The sequence below is a fragment of the Lathamus discolor genome, chromosome Z (genome assembly GCF_037157495.1).
Source record: "Lathamus discolor isolate bLatDis1 chromosome Z, bLatDis1.hap1, whole genome shotgun sequence".
NCBI lineage: Eukaryota > Metazoa > Chordata > Aves > Psittaciformes > Psittacidae > Lathamus > Lathamus discolor.
In genome coordinates, this window is record NC_088909.1 from 111,995,025 (window position 1) to 112,019,950 (window position 24,926).

Here is a 24,926-nt window from a genome sequence, read left to right on the forward strand (position 1 = left end):
AACTGATGACATCACTTAGTGAAGACCTTAAATATGCTAACTAATGGGAAATGGGAAAGAAGACAGATACCTCCGGTCATGAATGGCTTTGTCTTGTATTAAAAGACATGTAAATGGGAGAAACAATTACAAGAGGGAGATTATAGTGGGATTACAATACACAAAGATCTGGGAAAGAAAACAAATTCTCTATAGCAGCCTGAGCAACAACACTGTGCAAAACTTGTAGTAAGTGGCAGCTGAAATACGTGGATGTTTTCTAGCAGCTGAACCCACAGAGTCACAGACACAGACACAAGGAAGGGAAGATGTTCTCCTGTGACATGTGCTGCACTCCATGTCCAGTCTCAAAATGTGCAGACACCAAGTCATAGAAGGGTTGTATGATACTCCAGGTGGATGGCTTAGTGTGTCTTCAAAACCTTGCCTGGTGTTAAATCCCCGGTGCCACGACCATGGAATCAGTTCCTTCCTTTGCTGCTGGCATCAGCATGAGGATGACTCCAGAATGATGTCAGGAGGCAAAAGCCTGAAGCTGTCCCCCCTGGTCATTGGTGCCCACCACTACTACAGGTCAGGAGGAGGTTCCAGAGGGTGAGACAGTGCAACTCAGTGCTCTGAAGCAATGAAGTCTCTAGGTTCTCTGGCTTTTTTGGGCACTGTTTTCTTCATAGATGATGAGTTTGGAAGGGTTTTGCTTTTCACAGCTGTTGCTTTCCTCTGTTTCTGGTGAGAGGTTCGGAGGGATTTCAGCCCCAGCATCTCACAGTACTTATTGCACTGGTGGAGGGCTCTGAACTGCTCGATGAAGGAAAAGGAGCAGTTGCCTTTAAACCCTTTGTATCTGTAGCAACAAAGAAAAGAAAAAGCCATATGGTATTTCAAAGTTCATTTTCAGCATAGGGAGGCAGAGCGTGCCTGCTGGTCATGAGCAACTGGAGAACACCAAGCACTGCTGTTTCTGCCACAGAGAAACAAACCCAGCCATTGGGAGGGGAAGGAAACCAGGCAACAAGCAGTGGCAGAGAGGGAAAAGGATTAAAGAGGCAAAGTCCTGGAGCTCCCTGGCTACTATTCTTCATTCCAGTCAGCTGAGAATGCAGCTGTCTGCTAGCTAGCTTTGTCTCAGTAACATAGAAATGAATTCTACAACTAGAGGCAGTTCTCTTGACCACCATGAAGTGACAAAGCTGCTGCACAAGGTGTTGTCAGAACCATAAGCTGTTTCCATCCAAACATGTACCTATCCTGTGTGCCATGCTCCTCTCTTATAGACTTGACTACCAGGATCCTTTTCCAGTGCATGTTCAACCCTATTCTCCTGGTTCACTGGACACACAATGTCCTCAGATGTGAGCTGTGAGTTATCACTGCACAAACCCAACAAGCTTTAGCACTGAAACGAACACAACCTGCTCACTGCAGCATTCCAGAGAACTTCCTTTCTGCTGCAGGCTGCGGAGTGCTAAAGAAAATGGTGGTGCTCTGAGAAGGTCAAGCTCTTTCTGAGAGCTAAGGATTTCTTCTACAGAAGGATGGTGCCAATGTGGAAAAGATAACAAAATACCTTGCGAAAAGGGATGATGGCTGCCTCCATTTATATCTAACTGCCCTATTCTGCATCTCTAACAACCACATTGTGAGCCTGCTCCAGAGAAACTACTCAGCCAACTCCCATAGGCAGCCAGATGAACCTGAAAGGGCTAAGAGCTTATTTTCCTCTCCTCTCCAAGTAAGGTTTGTGCTGGTTTACCCAAAGGATGCTGAAGTGGGGAGCCACTGTTGAGCTCAGCAGGGCATGAACTGTTCTCTCCCTCCTTTGGAGAAATAATAGACTTGAGGCTTTATCCTTGAGCTCCTTTACCAGAGGAGCTTCAGGTATGTATGCTCCTAAGTTCCGGGGGCTAACCTGGCTGTGCTCAGCAAGAAAACCTCTTGATACCACTGCTCCTGGCTCCAGGAACCAGCTAAAATGGAGCTGGTGGCTTCTTCATGTGCTTTTCTCATGCTGTTACATTCTGAGAATACTCATTTCTTTGTGGAAATCATCTTGGAATGAAAAGGTTTAGCTTTTCTCATGCAGTGAATACAAGTCTGTCTAAATGCCTTTCCTACCTGTATTTGGAATTTCCTGTATGTCTTTGGAGGAACATCTTAACCAGGAGCAGAAACAGTAGCTGAGAGGGTACTCTGAGTAGGAGACACTTTAAACCTACAATTGAAGGCTCTGCTAAACTAACTACAGCTATAGAACTCAACAAGTGCAAAAAATAGCTGCAGCAAGGGCACAACAACCTTGTGAGCAAGAGACAGACCATGTGAGGGGTTTTATTCCCTAGCTTTGCTCCCCAATGAGCCATCCCCCCTTCCCTTCTCTTAACACAACAGTTTGCATTTGTCCTTGCGGCTCCAGATGTGCCCCAGGTAACTCTCCTGCCCTCTGGGAGCTGAGAGGATGAATGAGCCTGCTTTGACTCTGCAGGGTGCCCGCAGACCAAGGAAATCCACAGACAGCCCAAGGGCTCCCACAGGCCCCCCTTGTGTGCCTCCAGATGTGCTTTGTCTTGCACAGACCTGGTGCCCACAGCTTGTTCTAATCTGGCAGGACCTGTGAACTTGATTCAAAGCACTCTATAGCTTGTGGCAAGTGTAAGTGAGGAAGGTCTCCATTCTACTGCCCCTTCCAAGCCTTGAGAAACATGAGTGTGTTATTTTGCACAGCACACACTATTACTCACCGACTAGATGTTTGATAATAAAACCTAGACAGAATTCCATCCTCCAAACCTGACCCAAACCAAATCTTCCTTAAACCTGAAGTGCTGGATTTGGCCCCAGGCTCAGCCTCCGCATTCAGTGGCTCTGGTTGCCATGTGGAGTTAAACTAAATTCACCAGTGCCCTCAAAGCCGACTGTCAGGTCCCCATGTGGTAAACACCACTCCCACCAAACACCATGACCGTGGGTCACCGTGTTCCTGAGTTCCTCCTCTTTGTGCCTGGATAAATATCTGGGCACTTCTTGCTTACCAGAGCCAAAGCCTCTACAACAGACCTCGTTCAAAGGAGTGCCGCTTGTCCCAGGGCTCCTCTGAAATCCCTGCCAGGCTGCGTGATTTCTAGTCAGGCTTTGCCCTCTGCTGACAGAAGCTGTATTGCAGCTTCTGCAGCGCAGGAACCACTGACACTTTGCTCTGGGTTCTTTCGGGTTTCAGCTCACTGGTAAAACACACATAGGAAGGGTAAAAGAGCAGAATAACCTGGAAGAATTCCTCAAGAACCACGGAAGCATCCCCCAAGGATATCGCTGCTTTGCCTTGATGGGACTGGCCCGGGTTTAGAAGAATTGGAGGTAAGAACCTGGCTGTGATCAGTGAGGTCCTTCCCCTGCAAAGGGGGTAATTCCTGGCAATTTCTATAGCAATTATATCAAAAATCACTTTTGGATCTTAAAATCACACCAGCATCACACTGTATTTTGTGGCTAAGTAGGACTCTGCCTGTTCTCCCAACAGGACCAGAAAATATCTGCTGTCTTGCAGCAATGTCATCAGCTAAATGACAGCCAAAATGACACTCATTTTAAGAGGTTGCTCAGGAAGGGAAATGATATTCTCTTATAAATGATCATAGGTGATCACAGAATCCTTCCTACAGCTTGCACTGCATAGTCATTTCTAACTGCACCTCCTCTTCCCTAGCCAATGTGTTTCTGTAGGAGGAATTGCCCACAGTGAGCTGGACAACATCACCCATTAAAGCACTTCCATAAATCTGATTCCAGGCAAGTGTTGCCTAGATAAAACTTTCATGGCTTGTGTTTTATAAGTGGATGATGTAACTTCATTTAACCTGCTTTCACTTTGGCTCCGCAGCTCAATGGAAGGACTGAATGGATGCCAGCTGCAAACGTTAAGGGTTTTCCCAGATTCATAATGTAACAAATACTGTGAGGTTCTTCTCCTTTAGTATAAATACTAAACTGGAATCAGTTTCTCAAAGCAGAACATTAATTTGAAGGCATTGATCCCCCTCCTCTGCCCCTTTCCAGCAGCACTGCCTGTTCCTGTCAATGGCTCCTTTGGCCTGTGGTGTAACTAAAGCTTTAATCAACAGACTTAAGAGAAAGTTAGAACATTAAAGGCCTATAGGTTTACACAAAGGCTTAAATCACCCATAAAGACCTGAAGCCATTGTAAAACTACCAGGAAACAGGTCTACTTAAATATCCTGAGCTGGAGCCAGTGCTGGCTCTGTTTTTCCAGCCCTGCCTTCCTCTAGCTGATGGACCACCAAGCAAAGTGCCTCACCTCCTTGTAAGCCAGCAGAGACCTCGATTTCATGCATGAAGCACCCTTTGAACAAGCATATTTTGAGGGAGGCATGAAGCAAAAGAAAAGCCCAGCCTACAGTGTAGCCCTTTTAGAACAACATGAATGTGTTTCCCCCATAGGTGGTTCCCACAAATATGATCCAAAAGGAGTTAAAAGAGTCAGATGAGGATGCTTTTCTTCCACATTGAAGCAAGAATAGCTTTCAGTGCAGCCTCCCCCAGCACGCACTGAGAAGAGATTGATGTGCAAAGCAAAGCCATGCTGTGAAGAAAGCATTTTGCACTCACCCTTTGGCCAGTGTTGCTATGCCAACGTCGGTTAACTTCATTCCTACACCTACAAGCAGCAAGGAAACAGAGAACTTGTGTTACACTGGAATAGCACCAAATCTAGAGGCATTAAATATTGCTCATTGATTCATGGCTTGCATTATTTGTCACCATTTTGCACAAGCATCTGAAGGTATCCCAATAAAACCAGGATCCTTGTGCTCTGTAGCACTTGCAAATCCTAGAGGTCAGTCTCAGACCAGTAGTTCACAGATAGTAGGTGATAAGTAGCGTGCAACTTGTGCCCTGTGCAGGCAGTCCGTGGGGTAAGGAGGGTTACATTTTGGTTTTAAGAAGCAGACACAATCTCGGCTGACACCTGTCCTGTGTATATTTATTTATGGGCTTTGTGTGTTTGATGTTTGCAAACTCAGACTAAAATGTTCTTAACTGCTTATTTGTTTTGCGAATCAAATAGCAATAGTCAGGCAACCTGACTTTCACTTTCTGGATGCAAGAGCCCAAACCCTTTCTCATTCAGTATCTCCAAACACTCAGGGGTTTAAACCTATCCCTTTGTTGACTTGTCTCTAGGCAAAACCCAGTCCTGAAGATGCAGCTTTCTGTACAGGAAAATGATGATCTCAAGACCATTAAGCATTAAGAAATGTGAGGAAGCCATTTCTTCTCCTTCCTTCTCTCTTTGAAGGCTAGAAAAGAAAACACCCCACCTCTGCCTCCTATCTTTTGTTCCAATCTGCATGAGATGCTGCATAAAACAGGCACAGGCACACTGCAGTTACAGGCATTGCCTGGGAGAGCCACCAGCCTGTACCATGCATTCACACAACTCACCTTGCAGGTCAGTGACAAGCAAGCTCCCATTGGTCTTCTCATAGACCCAGTGCTGGAAGGTGCAGCACTTCTGGCCAGCCTCAGAATCCCTCCTCAGGAAGTTCACTTCCTTGCCATCCCTGACGGAGTACTTCACAAACTCCCCAACCAGCTCCTCCTCCACTGTCGCGTAGGGGATGTTGTTGGCAGGGCGATGGACAAGGAAAATAGGAATGATCCTGAAAGCAAGGGATAAGACTAGTAAAATCCAGAGACTTCTGTCAATGAAGGAGTAAGAGACAGAGTAGCCAGTCATCTCAGAGAGGGAGTAATAGCTAAGCCTAAACCACACCAGGAGACATCTCGATAGGGCTGGTACCTCCAGAACATAATCACGTTATCCTCTATGAGCTTATTTCTCTTGGTTACCAAAGTCTTATATCTTGGATCAACAGTGCCAAAGGGGTAGCTGCTGCCACACTACCATGAATACTCTCCTCTAAATGTATATCAAAACAGGCCTTTTGCCTGCTACTTATTGTCTGTGCTCCTTATTATCCTCCTCTCATGGGAATGGAACCTCTCTCAGCACCCTGATACTCAGTATTATGCAGGTCATGACTCCAGCTGTAACACTGTCCTCAGAATTCCTCTTTCTTCTTTAGGAATTACAATGGGCAGCTGTGGCCCAGGACAGTACGTATGTGTAGATGTATATAAAACAGATATATACTCACTCTGGTACTTTTCCAAAGCCTTCCAAGGGTTCAGCTTCAGCTGCATAGATCTTTGCATACTCTCTTGCAGTATTCTGGACGTAGCATTCCTATGTTACAAAGAGACACACCTATGGAATATTACTCCACACATTAACAGATGAGCTGTTTGAATATTTGAAGGCTGCTTTCCCCACGATTCCTGCTGCCAAAGGGGAGCTTACCTGCAGTGCAAGGTTGTAGTTCTTTTCCACCAGATCATCCTGACTCTTGGTCCCATAGGTGATGGCATTGTGCACTTTGAGCACACAGGGGTGCCCAGGGCTGAACACTGGCACAAGCCCCTGCATCACTCTGCTTCGGAAGGCTTTCCTGTGCATGCCTTCTCCAAAGTGAAGCTCTTCTGTGGCTATCACTCCACGCAGGTTCCCTCCAAAATAGCTGTCACTGATGAAATCCTCTCTAAACATGAGCTGCATGAACTCAATTTCCTCCATACCTACAACACAAAGCCACTGTGTTCTGCACAGCATCCTCCTACAGCCACAGGGTGGGCATGGAAGAACAAATGCAGCCCTCCATAGCAGGAGGAAAATGCTCAGCGGAAACCCAGCACATGACCTCACCTGTGTTAGTAAGGGCTTGGAACCCTGCTCTACATGTACCTTGTTGCCTCTACCATTTGAAGTCAGCATGGAGAAAGGTGACTCACAAGGAGAGAATACAGAGTGTAGCAAAAGGTAAAGATGACAAAAGCTGCCAACATGTTCACTCAGCTGAAAGAGTCTAGTCCTTATCCAGTATGGCCATAATGGGAACACCTTTCCCAGTACCAGCCACCCTCACTGCATCAGCTCCAGTGCTGCAGGCTGGCATTTAAAGTGGTTCTTTTCAAGGAACATCAGTGAAGAAGCTAAATAGGACAGCAAAGGTGTGTGCTACACAGCAGTGAAGGCTTTGCAGCTCTCTCTGGTTTGGATTCCCTACACTACTGCACACTATTGAGAAATTATAAACTCAGTTGCAATGCACTATCTTTAGCTGCAGCACAGCAAGACATACACTGAGTGTGATTAAACACAAGTTAACATAGAGGGAAAGCATTCCAAAGCTTCATGGCCATCTTTCTCTTGGAGTATAGTTACAGAGCAGGTGAGCACGTGTCCTCATGTACTTGGTGTGTGTGTCTGCAAGACATGAGGGGATGCTATTGCACTGCTTGCTGCACTAACTGAAGCTCCACAGCTAAGTGCAAGCCAACAGCTTGTCATGGTGGGTGCTCCAACACCTGCACAAGCCACTGCATCCTACATGAGGGTATTTCCCCTCCAAAACTGCCACGAATTCAAGTCACTTTTACTTACCTTCACAGTTCTGGAAACTTGAGAGATGTTCTAATACTACAAGGAAACAAAGAAACACATTTTGTAGTAATAATATGAACGAGAACTGCCAGTGTCATTATTCCTTACAATGATAAATGGGATTTACCTTCTGAAGTCAGATTAAACTCAGCAGTCACCTTCCCATACATATTGTTCAAGCAGCAGTAATACATTCCCTGGTCTTTGTTACTGGCTTTAGCTATTGCCAATGAGACAGGAGAGTCATCTTGGGCACTGGAACAGAACATGGTCATTTCCCACATCAATACTTTCAGAAGATCTTCCCTGATTATCCCATATATATTTCCCAAAGAAGGAACAGTGCTTGGGTCCAAACCAGTTAGTTAGACTGTGGCTGGGATGAAGGGAGATCTCCATGGAACAATACTGAATATTTTGGAAGTAAGAATTGTAGCTAGAAATGGCTTTAAATCTCTGTTATGTATTTCATGTTATTCCCAACAGTCTGAGATACATTTATCCTATGAAGTAACATGGAATGCGAACAAGGACCACTATTAATGCTCTGTGTGAAGAGCACCTAGCACACTAATCCTCTTAAGAGGCACAAGAGTAAATCACTGGCACATGTACCCAAAAGCTACTCAGAAACTACTCAGGAACATCCACTCACCTCCTCTGCAGCCGAGCCAGTAACTTGGAATCTTTAGTCCAGGTAATAGTGGAGTCACTGTGAATGTCACCAAACTGACAGCACAGCTTAATATTCCCAGAGCAGTCAGGGAAGAGTTCCGCCTGGATTCCCTTCAGCAGCTTGGGAGCTTGGAACAGAAGAGCCACAGTTTAGGATTAGGAGATGTTGCTTTGGCATTAAAAGGAATTCCAGAGTGATTGGAAGATGTTAAGAATGTGAATCTGGCAACACTGGTAACTAAACATGAGTTATCTGATGCAGAAAGCAATGCTTTAAAATACAGAGGTTTTAAGACTGATTCAGTGCCCCACTTTGAATTGATAGAATGGGACCCAAGGGAGATTCTAGACTGAAAAGGCATTGACATTAAATCATTTCCTCACCAAAACACACTCTCTCTGCCTAAAGGACCAGCTAAAAAAGCCTTTGAGAGAAAAGCCTTGAAGCCCGAAGAGATGCTCAGTCTCAAGGTGTTCTTGTATCGCACCTTGCCAGGATGAGGCTCTCAGAGATGCAGCGATGTCCCCTAAAGCCCAGCTGGAGGGAGGACCCCACACTATAAGATACCTGCATCTGGTACTGTCAGTGGCCTTTGCCACTTCAGTTCCAAAGTATTAGCTTCCCACCTGAAGGAAAGTCCCTACCTTTCCAGCCACAGGGCATCTGGTTCTTTGGCTGACAAATCCAAGCCCTCAGGTTCCTGGCAGTCTTGGTGGCCTCGGCAGTCCTGGGGTAAGGGTTGGACTGGCTGATCTTACAGGTCTTTTCCAACCCAGTTGATTCTATGATTCTAGGTTAGGGGAGGAGAAGCCTCTGCCCGGCCTGGTTCTCTGCTAGGACTTCTTACCAGCTCCCAGCACGTGGGCATGGCGTGAGCAGAAGGACGGAGGCTACTCGGAAAGAAAGTGAATCAACATATACTTAAGGAAGGGTTTTGGGATCATGACACATCCCTGTGCTCCAGTGAGCCACCCCTGCTAGATATAAGGGACGTACAATGCAAGACGTTCTGTTTCCTCCTGTGTTAATCCTGTGAATGAGCTGGCATGACACAAGGCCCCTGGGGGGGATCCCATGCCCGCAGTCTATCTTTCCTCAGCTAATGCTGAAGGAATGCTGGATCCAGCATGAGGGGTAAGGCACCTGGAATTCACTGCTATGTTTAACTTGTAGTCACTTAAGTCCTTAAGCCTATGGATCTTGCTGAATCAGGGCTAAAATGACACAGGCAGTATGTGACACAACTGCAAATAGAACTACCACTGTCCTGACACCAAGTCCTCCCTCGTCCAGCTGTAAATAACACAAAGGAGAACACTGAGCATGTACCAAAGGAATCATTTCAACCTCCCCACAATGCTGGGGCAGAGCCAGCACGACTCTGAGGTACAGACACTGATTTCAATCTGGACTGAAGCACATCAGGAGCAGGTGAAGGAGAATCAGCCTCATCTGCTGCAGGCCTGAATGCTTAAAACCTTTCCAAGCACAGCCTCAGGTACATGGCAAGAGCTCAGGCACCTCTCAGTGCCTGCAGCCTGCTTACTGTGCTGTGCAGAATGTGTCTCTCCTCCCACACATTCGGCTCTAGGCAAAGGACTCATCTTCCAACAGAGAAAAGATTGGAGGTTTTAATGTGATTTGGGAAGCAGAACTCTCCCCAGAGCACAGTGTAATGAGAATCTCTCACAGTTGTGCTGCTTTAGACCCTGTTCAGTGTTGCTCTGATTATTTTATGTCGAAAGTCCTTGCAAAGCACCCACAGAAACCACAAACATCTGTCCAGCTGTTAACACTGCTGCTGCTCCTATCTGTATCTTGGTTTACCTGGCAGCAACCTGAATCTCCTTTCACTTGTATGCCGTTCCAGTTTAATATTGCTGACTTCAGCAGTGTCATTCACAACAGTGGTAAGAGGAATGTAGACCCAGCAGCAGTCACCAGTCAGGACTGCACAACATGTGGCACTACTAATAACACTACTACTTGGCTAGTAATAAAACCAGCTGGTAACTAAGGCAGGGTGACTGTGTTTGGGAGCCACAGTGTAGCAGCTCACAGAGCTGGAGGTTAAAACCAGTGAGGGCAGGATATGGCTTACACCAAAGGAGGCTTGCAGAGTGCTTGAATTTGAATGTCAAACTGCAGCCAGAACATGGGAAAGAACAGAAATGAAACTCGACCTTCTCTTACCTTTGCTCTCCTTTTTCACAGTGAGTTTCCTTTGCTCATTTCTATCTTCTCTCTGACTCACTCCTGCCTCATTCCTCACAGGCTTTGTGGCAAGGGCAGGATCACTGCAGGCATCTCCTCTCTCCTCCAGACGGGGCTTTTTGGACAGTGATGCTGGAGGTAACTTCTTCTTAGCCCCAGCAGCTACATGCCCACTCTTTGCTGTGTTGTGTTTCCACTTGATGGGCTCAGCTTTTAATTCTCCATCAGACTTGAAGGGGCTGTTACCAACCCCCAGATGTTCTGATGTACTGCGAGGGGCAGCTGCAGCCTGGCTCCCTGAGGCATGCCCAGCTCCTGAGACACAGGGAGCTCCAGCCCTGCCAATCTCTCTCTGTTCTCCTCCTGCCTTACACAATTCTACATTCAAATCCCTTAAAACCACATCCCCAGGAGAGAGGGTGAATGCTACTCCTTGGGTTTTTACTTCTGGCAGTTGGTCTGCGGTTTGCAGTGGATTCTTATGTGTGATGCTTTCAGGAGTCTCAATTACAGTAAGATTTTCCTGTGCATTAGAGACAACTTGGGAATTGCGACAGTCATTCCTTGAAGGGAGATCACTGTCAGGATCAGTGTTGCTCTGTGCATTCAGGGCTGAGTGGTTTCCTTTCTCTGGTGAACTCACTCCATAACTTTCAGGTAAGGTGTTGACAGAAGAGGGTTCCTCAAGTGGCAGCTGGTTGGTGTTTCCACTGGGGAAAAAGGCTTTATCCCCAGGGAAATCAGGCAGCTCTTCCCTGGCTGGGTAACAGTCTCTAAAATTACAGCTTTTACCAGTTACAGTCTCATCCATCAAGGATACGTTGTGCTCAGTGGGAAGTAACTGACCAACTGTCCCATGAGACTTATCTGGAGTTTCTTTGTCATGATCGCCACTCTGAGCATCCTTTAATCTTCCAGGAGAACCTGTTTCACATGTTTGGGAAGCATGGTTAATGGGAAGCTCTCCTTCCCCAGCAACAGCCATCTGTATGGATCCACCGCTGTTAGGTAACATGGGATTTGGCTCCTGCTCCAAGTACTCCCCTGGATTTAAGATGATGCTATTTGCTGTAACACAAACGGATGACGGTGCTTCTGGTTTATTTCCAGTGCTAGAATCTAGACACACACCATCTGTTTCTACCACTTCTGCAAGACAAGTGTCTCCTATGGACGCTCCATCTGCTTTAAGTAGGATATTAGAGTCGGTGCAGACACCTTCCTCTGTTCTTTGTCTACTATCTGGCTGTGTAACAGGCTCCTGCTCCTCTGGCAAAGGAGGATCAGAAGAGGTCTTCTGTGCACAGTGCAATTCTGGGACTTTGGTACCTGTCAGCCTGATTTCTAAGCTTGTGATGCCCCTGGTTTCACATGGGATTTGACAGTCTGACTCCTCATCTTCATGAAGAAGCTGCCACAGCTTGTCATGCACTGTAGATATATCAGCACCTCCTCTGCACGCAGGTTCTCCACATTCCAGGCCTGACTTGGTCTGAGCTTCAAACACAGATTCTTCAGAGGAGAGACTGCAGAAAGTATCTGTGTCATTGCTACCCTGTGAGTCAAAGCTGCACTGTTGCCTTCCCTCCCTTGGCTCATCACAGAGCTTTGCAGAAGAGAGAACAGCACACAAACATTCTTGTTTGTCAGGAGCAGAGCCCATGTCCCGTACAGGGAAAGGTGAAACACCACCACTAACAACATTCATTCCTTGCTCACAGAAGACTTGTTGGTGACAACTTCCTCCCTTCTCACTATGGTATTGAGAGTCGGTCTGTACATTGTCACTCTTTGCTTGTGATGTCCTTTCAGTGCAAAGCACTTCTGGAGCTGGTTGGATGGCTCCTGCACTCTCACAAGATCCAAAGATGCCTTCCTTTTCCATCTGGGGCTCCATGCACAGCCTTTCGCAGGTCTGAGCAGAGATCTGAACATCAGCACCTTTATTCTACAAAGAAGAAAAGAGAAATGTAACTCAGACCCAGAACTGCTGCTTGACACAGGCCTGGACTGGAGTCCTGGCTTGAAATGTTCCTTCTTTGGGGTTTTAGTAGCTGTCAGCAATCAAACTATCAACTTAATGGGTGAAACCAGAATCCTGGATTTTGATACAGATTTAGAACCTGTATCAAAGTTTTCCAAACAGTCACTTTATGCAGGAACAATCCATTCCTCAACTGAGCCAAATTGCCTGACACAAACCCTGTTCAACTGCTCCCCATTCTCCACAGCACTGAGCTTTCACTCTAAATTCCTGTCCCAGAGTCCCTGCCAAGCTTTTGTTGCCAGGGTTTTCCCTGGTTCTCAACAGCACTACATCAATTTCATGGAGGTGATGAGCATCTTCCACCCACAGCAAAGCTGTAGCTTTTACCCAGCTACAAGCTCAACATCATAACTGCTCTGGGTTGGGATTTTCCCTTGGAAGTCCCAGTTTCACCCATGGGTATTTGTTAACGTGTAAGGATGTGCTGGATGACAGCAGAAATGAGCCCCTGTGACACCCATTGGGTGAGTCCTCTGGGGTGCAGCATTGCTGTGTGTGTGCAGTGAGTGCTGGCAGGCACACAGCTCAGAAGTGCTGCTCCTTAGGGAGGGACATGGAATGAAGGATTCCATGAGCTGCTGTGTGCAGAAGAGGCACAGGCTGCTCAGCACCAGGTCCTTTACCAGTGCATGCTTACCTTGAACCCCTGAGCCTGGGAAGCTGAGCTCCACAACTGCTGTCCCTCAGGTGCCCAATGGTGCCTCCTGCTCAAGTCAGGAAAGAGCTCTGGATCTATCCATCTGCAATTGGGTTTTGCTCCCTGTTCTCTCAGGTGTCTAGGGTTTGATGCCACACATGCAGCTTCTGGGGTGGTTCGTTTACGATTTCTAAGGGAAATCACCCTGGGGATGGTTAATGGCTAGTCTGGGACCCACATGTATAAAAGAGGAAACCAGCACAGGAAGCCTGACTGGGAAGGGTTGATGCTGGTGTTCATAGGGAAGTTTAGGCCAAAAACATCTGCAGAGAGGCCAAACAGAACCAGAGACTGGGGCAGCTCAAGAGCCTGAACATACATTTAGTGCCATATCTGGGAGGGTTTCATTAGACAAACACATGATTCTGAAGGAGAGTTCCAAGGGAAACAGTTCCTCTCTCCTGAAATAACACTCTGGTTTAAATGGCTCACCTGCCTTTATTGCTAAAGAACTCAATACCTGCAGGTATTCCTAGTGCTTTAGGTGGAACAAAAGACATGAGCTGCAGTTTTTCCTGCAGATGCTCACTGACAGCCTGCCAGCACACTGCTATTCCTGCTGGAGAGGCAGAAAAAGAGGATGTTAAGAAAGAATATAGGATTTCAAAGGACAGAAAGAGGCCTCTGCCTTTGACAGCAACCCAGAGCAATGGGCTCACAGCACAGCTCTGAAGTGGTACGGATGATGGATTTGTGTGGCTCCCAGGAAAGGCTGGAGCCAACTACAACCCAGGTGACGAAATGGGATGTTAACTGCCACCAACCCCTCCAGCCTGTTAGAAAGGATGAATTGTAGCCTCTCAAACTCTCTTGTGAGATCTGTGGCACATAGTATGAATATAATACTCAGAAATGAAGCATGCAAACCACTTACAGTGAGTTATTCTGCATACAGGGTTTATACAGGGTAAAACTTTGCAGTGAAGTGGAAAACTCTGAGAAATGAGAAAGATTCAGACTGGATTTCAATGGGTTTCATTCCCTAGGTTTCAAGCTAACCCTCATGGGCCAGGTTAACCTGCTGTAACTGCTGTGACACCCTTTCAAATAGTTTCCTTTTGCTTTTCCTTTGCCACTGTCCCAGCTCCTTCGTCCCCTCTTACCCTTCCACCCTCTTCCCATGTCTTTCTGCCTATCTGCTTCTCTCCTTGGGTACAATAACAGCTAAAATAACCTGAAAGTGACACCAGTTTATGCCAGGAAGGCCAAACCAATTCTGTCTCACATTTTATGACACGAGTGACATCCAGATAACAGCAGGATGAAGAGTAAAGCTCATCAGCAGGAAGAAAAATGCTCCATGTGCCATTCTTCTGGGTATCAGCATGAGTATGCTGCTTCTGGCCTGGAACCCCTTTGAACCTGCTGGTTCCAGCAGCACCTCACCAGCACCACTGGCATTCAACAGGCCATAGGCATGGGCTCTGGAACTCAGGAGTGACACCAGCACCTTCTGAACTGACCACTACAGCCCAGCTCTTGAATGACACACCGCAGACTGGCAGCTTCCTGGCTCTCCGCATGGGATGTAATATCATACCATACCACTGGCACAGTTGGCTTTGAGGAGCTATCATTAATTAAACTGTTTTGAAGCATTAGGTACATACAGAGTTTCACCAGGAGCACAGGAGAGGAGCCAGGAGCCTCCCACCTCCACCAGCTAATGGCAGCAGAAGTCACCCAGTCCAGCACTTGCAAAGGTTGTTCCAATTGGAGGCAGCTTGGCTCCAAGGGGAAGTGTAAATCCCTGGGCACTGAGTGCTGTGGTGCACCCTCAGCAGACCTGCTCACCACATGCAGAGGGAAACCCAAAAGCAGTCACTGTGGTTTGTGTGAGTCCCCCACCCTGCTCCTGGCAGAGGGGGCTCCAGCACTGGGCTCCAGCTCGCACCACAGCCCACATAAACCTGTGTGCAGCAATGGGAGGTAGATTTTGTTCTTGCCTGTCTTAGGTTACCCAAACAGATTGCTGAGGAGCTCCTGGCTTATGATATGGGAGCTCTGAGAAGTTGGCCATGCTTTTCCTGTGCTAGAAAGAGCACATTCCATACAGGATGCTTTTGGCTCATTTTCAACACCACCTGATTTTGAACCTACACCTAAATTCCATCTTCACTGATAAATGTAAAACCAGAGGTTTGGCTTTTGCTCATCTCCAGCCCTTTTGTGCACACAGATACTGCTTTCCTATTTGATTTGTGTTTCTTTGTCATAGATGTTTTGTTCTCTGTACAATCAGCTACAAACCTTCCAATCAGTAAAGTCAGTGAGAGATTATTCATGATTTAATACTCATACTTCCACATTTATATATCTCAAGTCCTTACTATGAGACACAAAAAGCATGAGCCGCTTCTCCCACTTAGGAAAACTGTTGGCACATTGTGTGAGTCTGTACAACCATGCTGATTTCCTACCAGTATCATGAAACATGGAGAACACCACGTTGGGGTTTCCTGCTTAACTGGATTCTACACTTCAGCTGGAGTATTTGGCTTTTATATTGTTTGATTTTAAAGCAAAGCTCCATCCACCTTTGCAACAGGACCTCTCTGGACTAAACTCCCATGCTTGTCAGACCCTCAGAGCAGAGCCCTGCTGATTTGTTGTAGCACAATCCTGTTCTTTGAGTACAAACTGAGACGAAAGTGACTCAAAAGACCCTGTGCTCACAAGAGGTATTTGAGGAACTCTGTGGGTTGAAGACAACATTGCTCTGGTAAGACCTGGGCAGCAGCCTGGGTTTCACATTTCCCTGCCCAGCTGTCCACAGTCCCATTAGTGCCTCTCACTATTATCTGTCTCACTCTATAATTAGAACAGCTTATGGTTTATTTGGGCCTTTTTCAACACCAGATTTCCTCCCAGCCAGAGCTGTCATTCAGGAGTACATGAATAGTGTCTTTCACAGTAATTCCCATTTCCCATGATTTTGTGACAAACAGGAATAAAGTGCATTTAAATCAGCAGAGCAGCTCTTTCTATTCAATGAGAAACACTGTACTTACCCTGGGTAAGTCGGTTTCAGCTGGCATCTGGTTGTGCTCAGGCAGGCCCCAAGTCCTTTTCCTTTCCCCCTCTTCTGCAGGACACACACTAGGCTGCATTTGGGAGCTTTCTGCCTCCCCGGGTCTCCCAGTTGCAGTGACACCTTCTTGACCCAGAGCACTGGATTCCCTGACCTCCGCTGCAGCCTGCAAAGACTGCCCTATAGCAGTTACGTATCTGCAGAGCTCTTTGGGGTTCAGGAACTTGAAGAGGTTTATCCGCAGACTCTCTGTCAAGGTGCACACAGCACGCCTGGGGTTTTCCTCTGGCACAGCTCCTCCCTCCTCCTCCAGCAGCAAGGAGCTTGCCCCCAACAAGTCCTTGTCCGTGCTTTCTGCCATCATCGTGTCTGGAGCCTGCTTTGTCAGAGCAGCACCTCTGCCACCAGCAGTGTCTGTCTCGGCAGGTACATTATCCTTGTGCTTTGATGTGTCCCTTGGGAATCCTGCAGCTGAGTGGCTACTTCCATTATTTCCTTCTTCAGCCCTGGGATGGTCATTTCCAATGGCTGCTGACGCTTCAGGCACTTTACTTTTCTCTTTGTCCTGCAGACTGGAACTGCTGTCCCGGTGGTGCCCAACAGTGAGAGTCATCTCTGGCTGCAAAGTTGACTGGCTGGACGTAGAGGGGTCTCTCCTTACATTTACTCCTTTGAGTTTTGAGTGATGACCACAGAAGCCAATGGTGGTATCCATAGGCGTAGTGTCATCTGACACTTGAATCAGGCAAGGCATTTCACCGAGGAAGTAAGCACACCCATCACAATCCTTGCTCAGCTTTAAATCATCTTCATCATCACTTTCTAGTAAGAATTGTAATTTCTTTTTCCAGATTTCATCCTCGTGCACTGTTAGCACGTCTGAACATTCAAAATATTCCAGGTCATCATCAAAGTCATCACTTACATTTGGAATCTGTTCTGGATAACCTCCCCCAGCAGTGGCAGGGTTGTCAGAACCAGCTTTGACACAGCACCTGTGGCCTCCTGTGGGAGGAGCATCTGCCTGCTCACGGATCGGGGTATCAGTGGGGAGAGGTGCAGCTGGGGTGTCACCCGCCTGGACATCAGCTAGAGTCTGACCAGACACAAAGTCCTCCCTGTGACAGCAGCAGTTGTCTGTGTGAGAAGTGATCACATTTGCAGGGCAGGAACCCACCTCCCTGCTGCAGCATTCCTCTGCTTCTCCAGCAGTGACACTGGCCATAAAGTGAAGGAGACCATCCTCATTCTCTGACAAATCCCTTAGGCAGGAACTGTCTTCCGGGGGTTTAAATACATCTCTTACATCCATCTTGTCTTCCATGTTAGGAAAGCCAGGAGGATTTCTCAAGTGGGGACAACACTTCAGCTTTCCTGAGCCTTTCACCTCTGATTTCTGAGGAGTCAGAATCTGTGGGATCAACATGGGGTCACCCTCACGGGGTAACTCTTGTGCTGTGCAAAATGTTCCTCTTTCTGCTCATTTTACCCTCAAGTACCCCACATGGTCATTTAGGTCACCAGCCAACTCCAGGGAAATCTTGAGGTCTGTATGTGATTCCAGCTCAAGGCAAGCTGCAGAGCAGGGCATTCTGCTGTCAAACTGTGTCCAGGTCCTGTTCAAAGTGTAGATCTTGCCTTGTGCACCTGCAAAGAGAAGAAACCTGCAGTTTAAAACCCTTCTAACATGGGAATATAGATTCAGTATTTAAGAATCAGGATCAAACATTAAAGCAGGAGCTACAACCCATCAGTCTACTCACTGACACTTCCTGCAACACATTGTAGCTGTCTGGAGTGACTTGTGCTTGGAAAACACACATTCCTAAGCACAACTGCACACACACAGGAGCGCAAAATAGGCTTTAGCACCTCTTACTTAAACATGTCTAAATACAAACAGTAACCTGCACACAGTGTGAATATTCACCTGGGCATGACTCCTAGCAAGTAGCTGCTATACTGGTAGCCACATTGGCACAGCGGCAGGCTGCTCCTGGCATCACAGGGACACAAAGTCACAAATGTGCTTGTAGGAATACCTGGAGCAATCACTCTGGTTAGGTTTTACAGGGGTATTTCTGTTTAAGGCAATTCTATTCCACTTTGGTTTGTTGTTTGTAACATCTGTGGTGAGACGACAATGGCATAAGGGTGGGTAGTTTCACTTGAGCCTTACTTTCAAAGAGCTGTGCAGTTGCAGCCTGGTGTGGCAATGGGGAATGTATATCAAACCAAGGTGCAAGATGTCAGAAGCCTCCCATTAGCTGATTCCAAAGAGATATGGAATCATCTCTTTCCTCTTGTAAATAAAACATGTTTCCTAAGCATTCCCAAATCCAAAGAGACTTGAGATGTTTCTGCATAGTACAAGAGGGACTCTGGGTCATTCTTCACCACAGGGTACCCACACTAATCACAGCAGGACTATTCCACCATCCCGGATCCACTCCTCAGGGAAAGCAGTGCAGCAGAACTGAGCTCCAAGTAACTGTGATCTCATGAAGGATGCATGAAAAAGTGACCTACTTTTACTCTCAGAACTGGTGTGACTAGGAGAACAGTAGGAAAAGCTTTCTTTTCATCCTGCTGACTGAAAGACACCTCTATTCATTCTCCTTTTTCTTCTCTCTGCCTTCCCCATTGTAACATCTTTAGCTGCTGTCTCTCTCCTGGCTGGAAGCTCACACCATAACCTTTTCCAAGTGCTCTGCAGTGCTCCTGCTCTCTGCAGGGCCACAGCAGAGCAGGCACTGGACCTGTCAGCACCCAGCTCCGTGTCACAGGACACTGCACACACTGATCAAAGGCAGCTAGCAAGAAGCAATGGGAGAGCCAGACTAGAGCTTGGTGACTAAATAGCAAGGGGCTTGCATGGCTTGCTTGGAATCTGCTCTGGTGTGAAGAGCCCAAAGCAGCAAGGTGTAATTTCATCTCCATTGGGCAAACACCCACAGACACCTTTTCCACAGAGTTACTTGGGAGGCAAAAGCAGGAAGAGAAGGTGGTTGATGGGAATGGTACTACAAGGGACAATATCAGGTTGTGCAGCAAACTGACCCCATGCACACAAAGGAGCATGAACAACAGCAGATGGGATAACCAGACCAGCATGTAACACATATGTGTGCTGTACACACGCATGTGTGTGCCTGAGGAGAGGAGAGGAGAGTAAGAGAGAGTTCAGTAGCTTTGCTATGAGAAGAAAGACAGGGGAGAGAGGGAAGGCTGGGAAAAGGCAGGAGAGGCAACATGCTCTGTCAACTCAGCTTTGGAATAAATGGGCAAAGGTCCAGCATGCAATGAAGTAGAGGCTGACAGGAAAGGATGGTGTGAAGAGCAAACATGATGTGCTACAAAGGTACACGGCACACACTGCCAGACGACAGAAGATGACAAAGCAGCCTGCTGGTGGTGCAAGCCAGCCTGGTCCCAGTGACTTGGCTAGAGATGCTTTCTGAGCTGAAATTTTTCAAAAGAAGGTAGATTCAGACCAAATAGATGGAATAAATGGTTTCCAATGAGGGTGGTGAGGCTCTGGCACAGGTTGCCCAGAGAGGTGGTAGAAGCCCCATCCCTGGCAACACTGAAGGTCAGGTTGGACATTGCTCTGAGCAACCTGATCTAGTGGAAGATGTCCCTGCTCACTGCAGCAGGTTGGACTAGGTGACCTTTAAAGGTCCCTTCAAGCCAAACCAGTCTGTGGTTCTGTGATTACCCGCACAGGAGGGCAGGGCAGGAAGCTGGTGTGCGGCTACCTCTGAGCCTGAGAAGCAGTCTGGTTCCAAATCCATCACAAGATGGGCTTCCCATAGAAAGAGGACAATCAGTGCATATTTGTAGTGGGTTTAAATGATGCTGGCACCTGACAGCTGGCCCTGAGCCAGTTCAGCTGCTTCATGCAGGCCTTTGAACTCCAATCTAGACACTGCCTGCAGAAAACAGGCATCAGCTCCCATTATGTTCAGCCTTTCAGCTCTCTGATCACGTTTTGCTTTCCATTTCAACCCTAAGAAATATAAATATTTAACAGAATAAATAAAAATGGAGCAGTAGAGATGAACCTTTTCCTCCTCAGTTTTATTACAGTGCATGCAACTACCCCCCAACCGTTCACCCATCTCTTCTGAAATATGTATCTGCCTAATGCTCCCTGTTGCATTCTTTCAAAGCTGCTTTCAGCTCTGCTTTTCAGGAGAGCAGATGCCTCTCTCCTCTTTTTGGAGGGGATAAGCTATTTTAAAAGCATGGCAATTTTCCCAGCTGAAAAGAGACTTGGCAAGAGTTTTGCATGCAGATTGCCTCATGAATAGCCTTCACTAAAGCAATTGTACTGCACAGACATGAGCTTGGTTTCTGCATGTTGACATCGAGTGGAAAGAGCTGTCAGGTTTCTTGATATGAGAATTAGATTTGATTGCTGAGCACTGCAGTTCCAGAAGTGGCAAGGAAAGCACAACCCTGCTCCAGGGGTAACACTGCAGTAAATGTTGCGGTTCCACCCCAAACAGACATTAGGTTTTTGTAAAGCTGGGGAGAAAATAGAAGATTTAAGCTAAAACTGTTATTTCAGTTATTGAATTTAGATAGAAATTAGAAAGAGAAGTGTTGGATAAAACCATCTCAGCTCCTCAATAACACTTGTGACAGAGAAAAGATACTTAATCAGATAGTAGCTAAGGACACAAGGGCAGGGAAGCAGAACCATGCAGGAGAAATCAACATCACCAGGTTTGAAGAAATCAACACCACCATGGTAAGAAAGATGCCATTGTAACTGCCTGAAATACACACATTTGATGACATTTAAAAAATGGCCATTAATTCTCCTCTCTTATGTCACATTTTCCCCTACTTTATTTAGTTACAACCAGAATTGCCATCTTCTTTTGTAAGCAGTTCACACTCACAGAAGTTAGTGCTACACAAAGCTGATGTGATTTCCAAGTCCAGGAGGAAATCTGTGTCTTTCCGTGGGATTCCTGTCCTTTACAGGCAGCAGAAAAAGTGCCTCTCTGAAGCTGTTTTCTCTCATTTACTATCTATTCATCACGCAATCTCTGTTCTCTACGCCGTCCTGCTCAGCCCACGCCTCATGCAGTAGGATATCTTTCAGACTCATTCACTCCTCCTCTCACCGGACCTGTCAGTCCATACCCATGCGTTGTCTCTCTCCTTATCATGGGGCAGGGACCACTCTCATCTTCACCTGCTGCCTGGCACAATGGGCACCTGATCTACACCTAAACCTGCTATAGTGCTGCAGTACAATACACTGACAACCAAAGCATTGTCTGGGGTGAGTGCTTTGAAGTCCCACATCAGAGCATAAACACCCCTGCGTGGCTCTGTTCTGCTTCACACCCACATCAGCACAAAGGAGTGGGCAAAAAGAGCCTGCACAAAGGGTTATCTTAGCTAAACACACAGGAGGAATGAGACTGATAATCCCCCTGGCTCATATTAAGACACATCCTTCCATCAGCTAATATTCTGGTCTCTTTATACCAAGCTGACACTAGGTCTGGGATACCTGAAAACACAGGAAAAATAGATAGCTACATAAATAACATGTGTAACAGCCTCAGATCACAGAGACTGTGTCTGTAGTAACTTATCTGCTGCTGCCCAAGCTGGCAGGTCCCTTGTGGATTGACTTCCACTGAACTTCTGCCCCCAAGCCTATACGCAGAAAGCACGATTGATTCTCTGATACGAGGAGGATGTGGGTGCGTACATCATACAGGCTGCTCACCTACTCTTTAACACTCTTCCGTCACACTGATCTTTAGAAAGTCACTGGAGTGTTTGCTGATGTGCTTCCTTCTTTGTTCTGAGACACCTGTTCTGAGACAACAAATTCCCCAAATCCTACTGTCCCCTCCAATCCATTAGGCCAAACTTTGAGATCTGGATTTGCCCTTCTGGAAAACAATTATTATCCTACTAAACTTTGGCTTTATACATCTCTTTAAAGAGCTATTATATTGGCAGGTGGCTTAACCACAAAGCAAGCTGGGGGCTATAATTAGACTTCATTTAAGAGAAACATGGAAAAGCTCCAAACCAAGCCACTAACAGAGGCAAACCTTTTCTTTGTGATGAACTGCAACAGTCAGCATATACCACACATATCATATATCATATCATACATATATCATATACCACACAGATCCCACCGGAAAGCAAGCTGGCATGGCCAGCAGGATGTAATTAGATTGAGTAAAGAAAGCAGCAAAAGCAGAACAGAAACAACAGCAAAAGCTGAAAGGAATCTTCACTAACCACACAATCCCAAGGGAAATCTAAAAGGGGCAGTGTCTGAAAAGTGGGACTAGGAGGAACTTCTCACTGGCTGGGTCAGGATCCATGCCGTGCCTGACGCTGGCATCCCGTTGGAACGAGTGCTGTGTACACGTTATTCCTGCCTTACTCTGGTTTTGGCACAGACAGAACACACAAGCACGTGGGATATAAGGGAGTCCTGCTGCAGCCTGGCTGGGTTCTCACTCCCCACTCCCCACTCCCAGCCTGACGATGCTTTTCCAGTTGGGAACATACACATTTTTTCACTTCCTCGTCTTTTCCTTTAACAGAAATCCAGGCTTTTATTACAAGCTTTCCTTTAAAAGTTTCATCAACACTGATGTGTTTCTATGACTCTCTTCTGTGCATCCAGAAGTGCTGATGGAACCAAATTCCACTTTCCTCCACTCCGAGCCCAGACAAGCTTGCCCAAGTGATTGCTCCAGACAGCCATAAACCATTTCCAAAGGTGCTGTGATCACGCTGTATATTTAGCTGTTGTTATCAAAACCTCCAAGACAGCAGAAACTGGGATTCAAGAATCCAATGATAACTCTGTGAGTTCTGTTCACAACAGGGCTACACAGTAAGTATTTACACAGCAGTTTGCTTACTACAGAGTCTAACATTTGATGGAGTAGGAGTAGCAAGTGGTACTCAGTTGCCAGCTGGATTAAACCACAACACGCTCTCATCCACACGAGGATTTACAACTGCATTTCCTATTTGCTTCTGTATCTCACAGTAGTTCTTTCTGGAATTCCTAATACTGGAATACCAACGATAACTATAATATTACTCTTCTATAATCCTAGAACAGCTACTTGTCAAAGAGTGTGTAATGTCAGAAAGTACCAAAATACCGCATTATCTAACCCAATTCTCACATCTATGGCATGAACAAGGTTTGGATAAGAAACACATCAGGGGAATTTTGCTGTTCAAAAAGCAAATATCTGGAAAACATATGTTTGCCAAATCTTCTGGGACGTTTTGTGTTTCTTCATTTGACGACACGCAAAGCTTTTTGACAACTTTTTTTATTAGTGTGCTACCTGTTGTAAACAGCACCAGGGCATAAAGAAAGCACCCAGCTACAAATCATTGGCTAAATGCAAGAACTGACTGGCTCTGTACATATCTAATGAAGACCTTAATATTGACTAATTAAAACACAGCACCACTCTTAACACTGATCTGTCTTCATCTATTTTTAACACTTGCCAAGCATCTGACACTGTCAGCATGAGCAATTCACGCAGCCAGCAATACCAAGCGGCCCGGTTTTTCCTCAGGAATGGAGGAAATCCTTACCTGATGAGGCTTAGGCCATGCAATATGGATTTAGGAAGCATCAAAAGTGAATTTCAGGATACCTTGTATCACTTACACATTCTTTAGAGAAGGAAGCTTGCTTTCACACAAGTTTTGTCCTCCTGACACTCAGTGGACATAGTGCCAGCGCCGCATTTCAAAGCATTCAGAAGAATCCTGAAGGCAGTGTGTTTAGAAACAACAATCTCTCAAGTTGAGGGAAAATGACCATTCTTTAGCAGAAGCAAATCAGAACTCCTGTTTCCCATGCAATAATGAAACAAATCACCGCATTCATGTAATGCATTAAGAATAAAGCAACGTGCTCTTCTTCGTCTATTTCTCTTCCCTGATACCCATTCTACCTGCACGCAGGAGAACAAGCAGACAAGTACTCTGAAAACCAGAAACAATCTGACCTCTCAAAGCATAAACGTGCACTTACCCAAGCACTCTTTCTTTAAGCTCTACAAGCAGGCCAGGCCTGCGGTTTCATCCGTGTTATAAGACAAAAGACGTTAAAGTGGTGCGTGTCGTCTCAGAGCTCAGAAGCTGGCTGGGAGCTTCAGTGTTGTGTGACCTTAGTGTAGTGAGTCTGCTTACAGAACAGGTTGACTTTTAAGAGAGACTATTTCGTTACATGCAGCAGATGGCTGGTCCTGGGAAAACCGCTGCCAGGCAGAGCGAGAGCTGGCAGGGATGGGACGGCACATCCTACTCCCATAGAAGTCCAGGGGAATTTCCTCATGGCCTTGACAGAGAGGAAGTGTTGGCCTTAGCTTTGCAGAAGAAAGCACCGGGGTGTTTTTAAGTGTGCTTAACAGCGCTGGGAATCTCTCGCTTGCAGTTAAGCACACAAAAGCTCTGCTGAACAGGAGCAACTGCAATCCCTAACAAGCACTTGAGGAACTAAGGCGGATAGTGAGCTTTTACCAACCGCTTCACAAAAATCCGCCTCGTTCCTCAAAGGGGAGTGAATCCCGCAGTCAGAAAGCATTCCCACTCCCGTTCCCCAAGTGTCACGCAGGAGGAACTTGAATGAGTTGCAGACTGCTCTGAGCGTAAGAAAGGCTGAAAAGCAAGGTTTGTGCCATTCTTTTAGCTGAAAGCACAGCTAAACGTGGT

The 24,926-nt window shown here is 46.5% G+C and overlaps 1 protein-coding gene across 1 annotated transcript; it reads right to left on the reverse strand.

The window, feature by feature from the left end:
• Positions 1-71: 71 nt before the first annotated feature.
• Positions 72-24,427, reverse strand: LOC136005618 (alpha-protein kinase 2-like). The gene is made up of 11 exons (XM_065663250.1): positions 24,247-24,427; positions 16,162-17,828; positions 10,386-12,354; positions 8,172-8,319; positions 7,644-7,771; positions 7,517-7,552; positions 6,377-6,651; positions 6,174-6,262; positions 5,458-5,675; positions 4,621-4,669; positions 72-844 (listed from the first exon to the last, which is right to left on the reverse strand). The coding sequence occupies exons 2-11, from the start codon at positions 17,605-17,607 to the stop codon at positions 610-612; spliced, it is 4,593 nt and encodes a 1,530-aa protein (XP_065519322.1). The 5' UTR covers positions 17,608-17,828; positions 24,247-24,427; the 3' UTR covers positions 72-609.
• Between the last annotated feature and the right edge of the window lie 499 nt (positions 24,428-24,926).

What these genes read in the sequence shown, in the direction of transcription:
- LOC136005618 (XM_065663250.1), bottom strand. Translation starts at nt 17,607, where the DNA reads ATGTTGATCCCACAGATTCTGACTCCTCAGAAATCAGAGGTGAAAGGC. An exon ending in AAGTTTCCAGAACTGTGAAG is followed by an intron (nt 6,652 to 7,516) that starts GTAAGTAAAAGT and finishes TTTGTGTTGTAG; the next exon opens with GTATGGAGGAAATTGAGTTC. An exon ending in GGCTTTGGAAAAGTACCAGA is followed by an intron (nt 5,676 to 6,173) that starts GTGAGTATATAT and finishes CCTTGCTTTCAG; the next exon opens with GATCATTCCTATTTTCCTTG.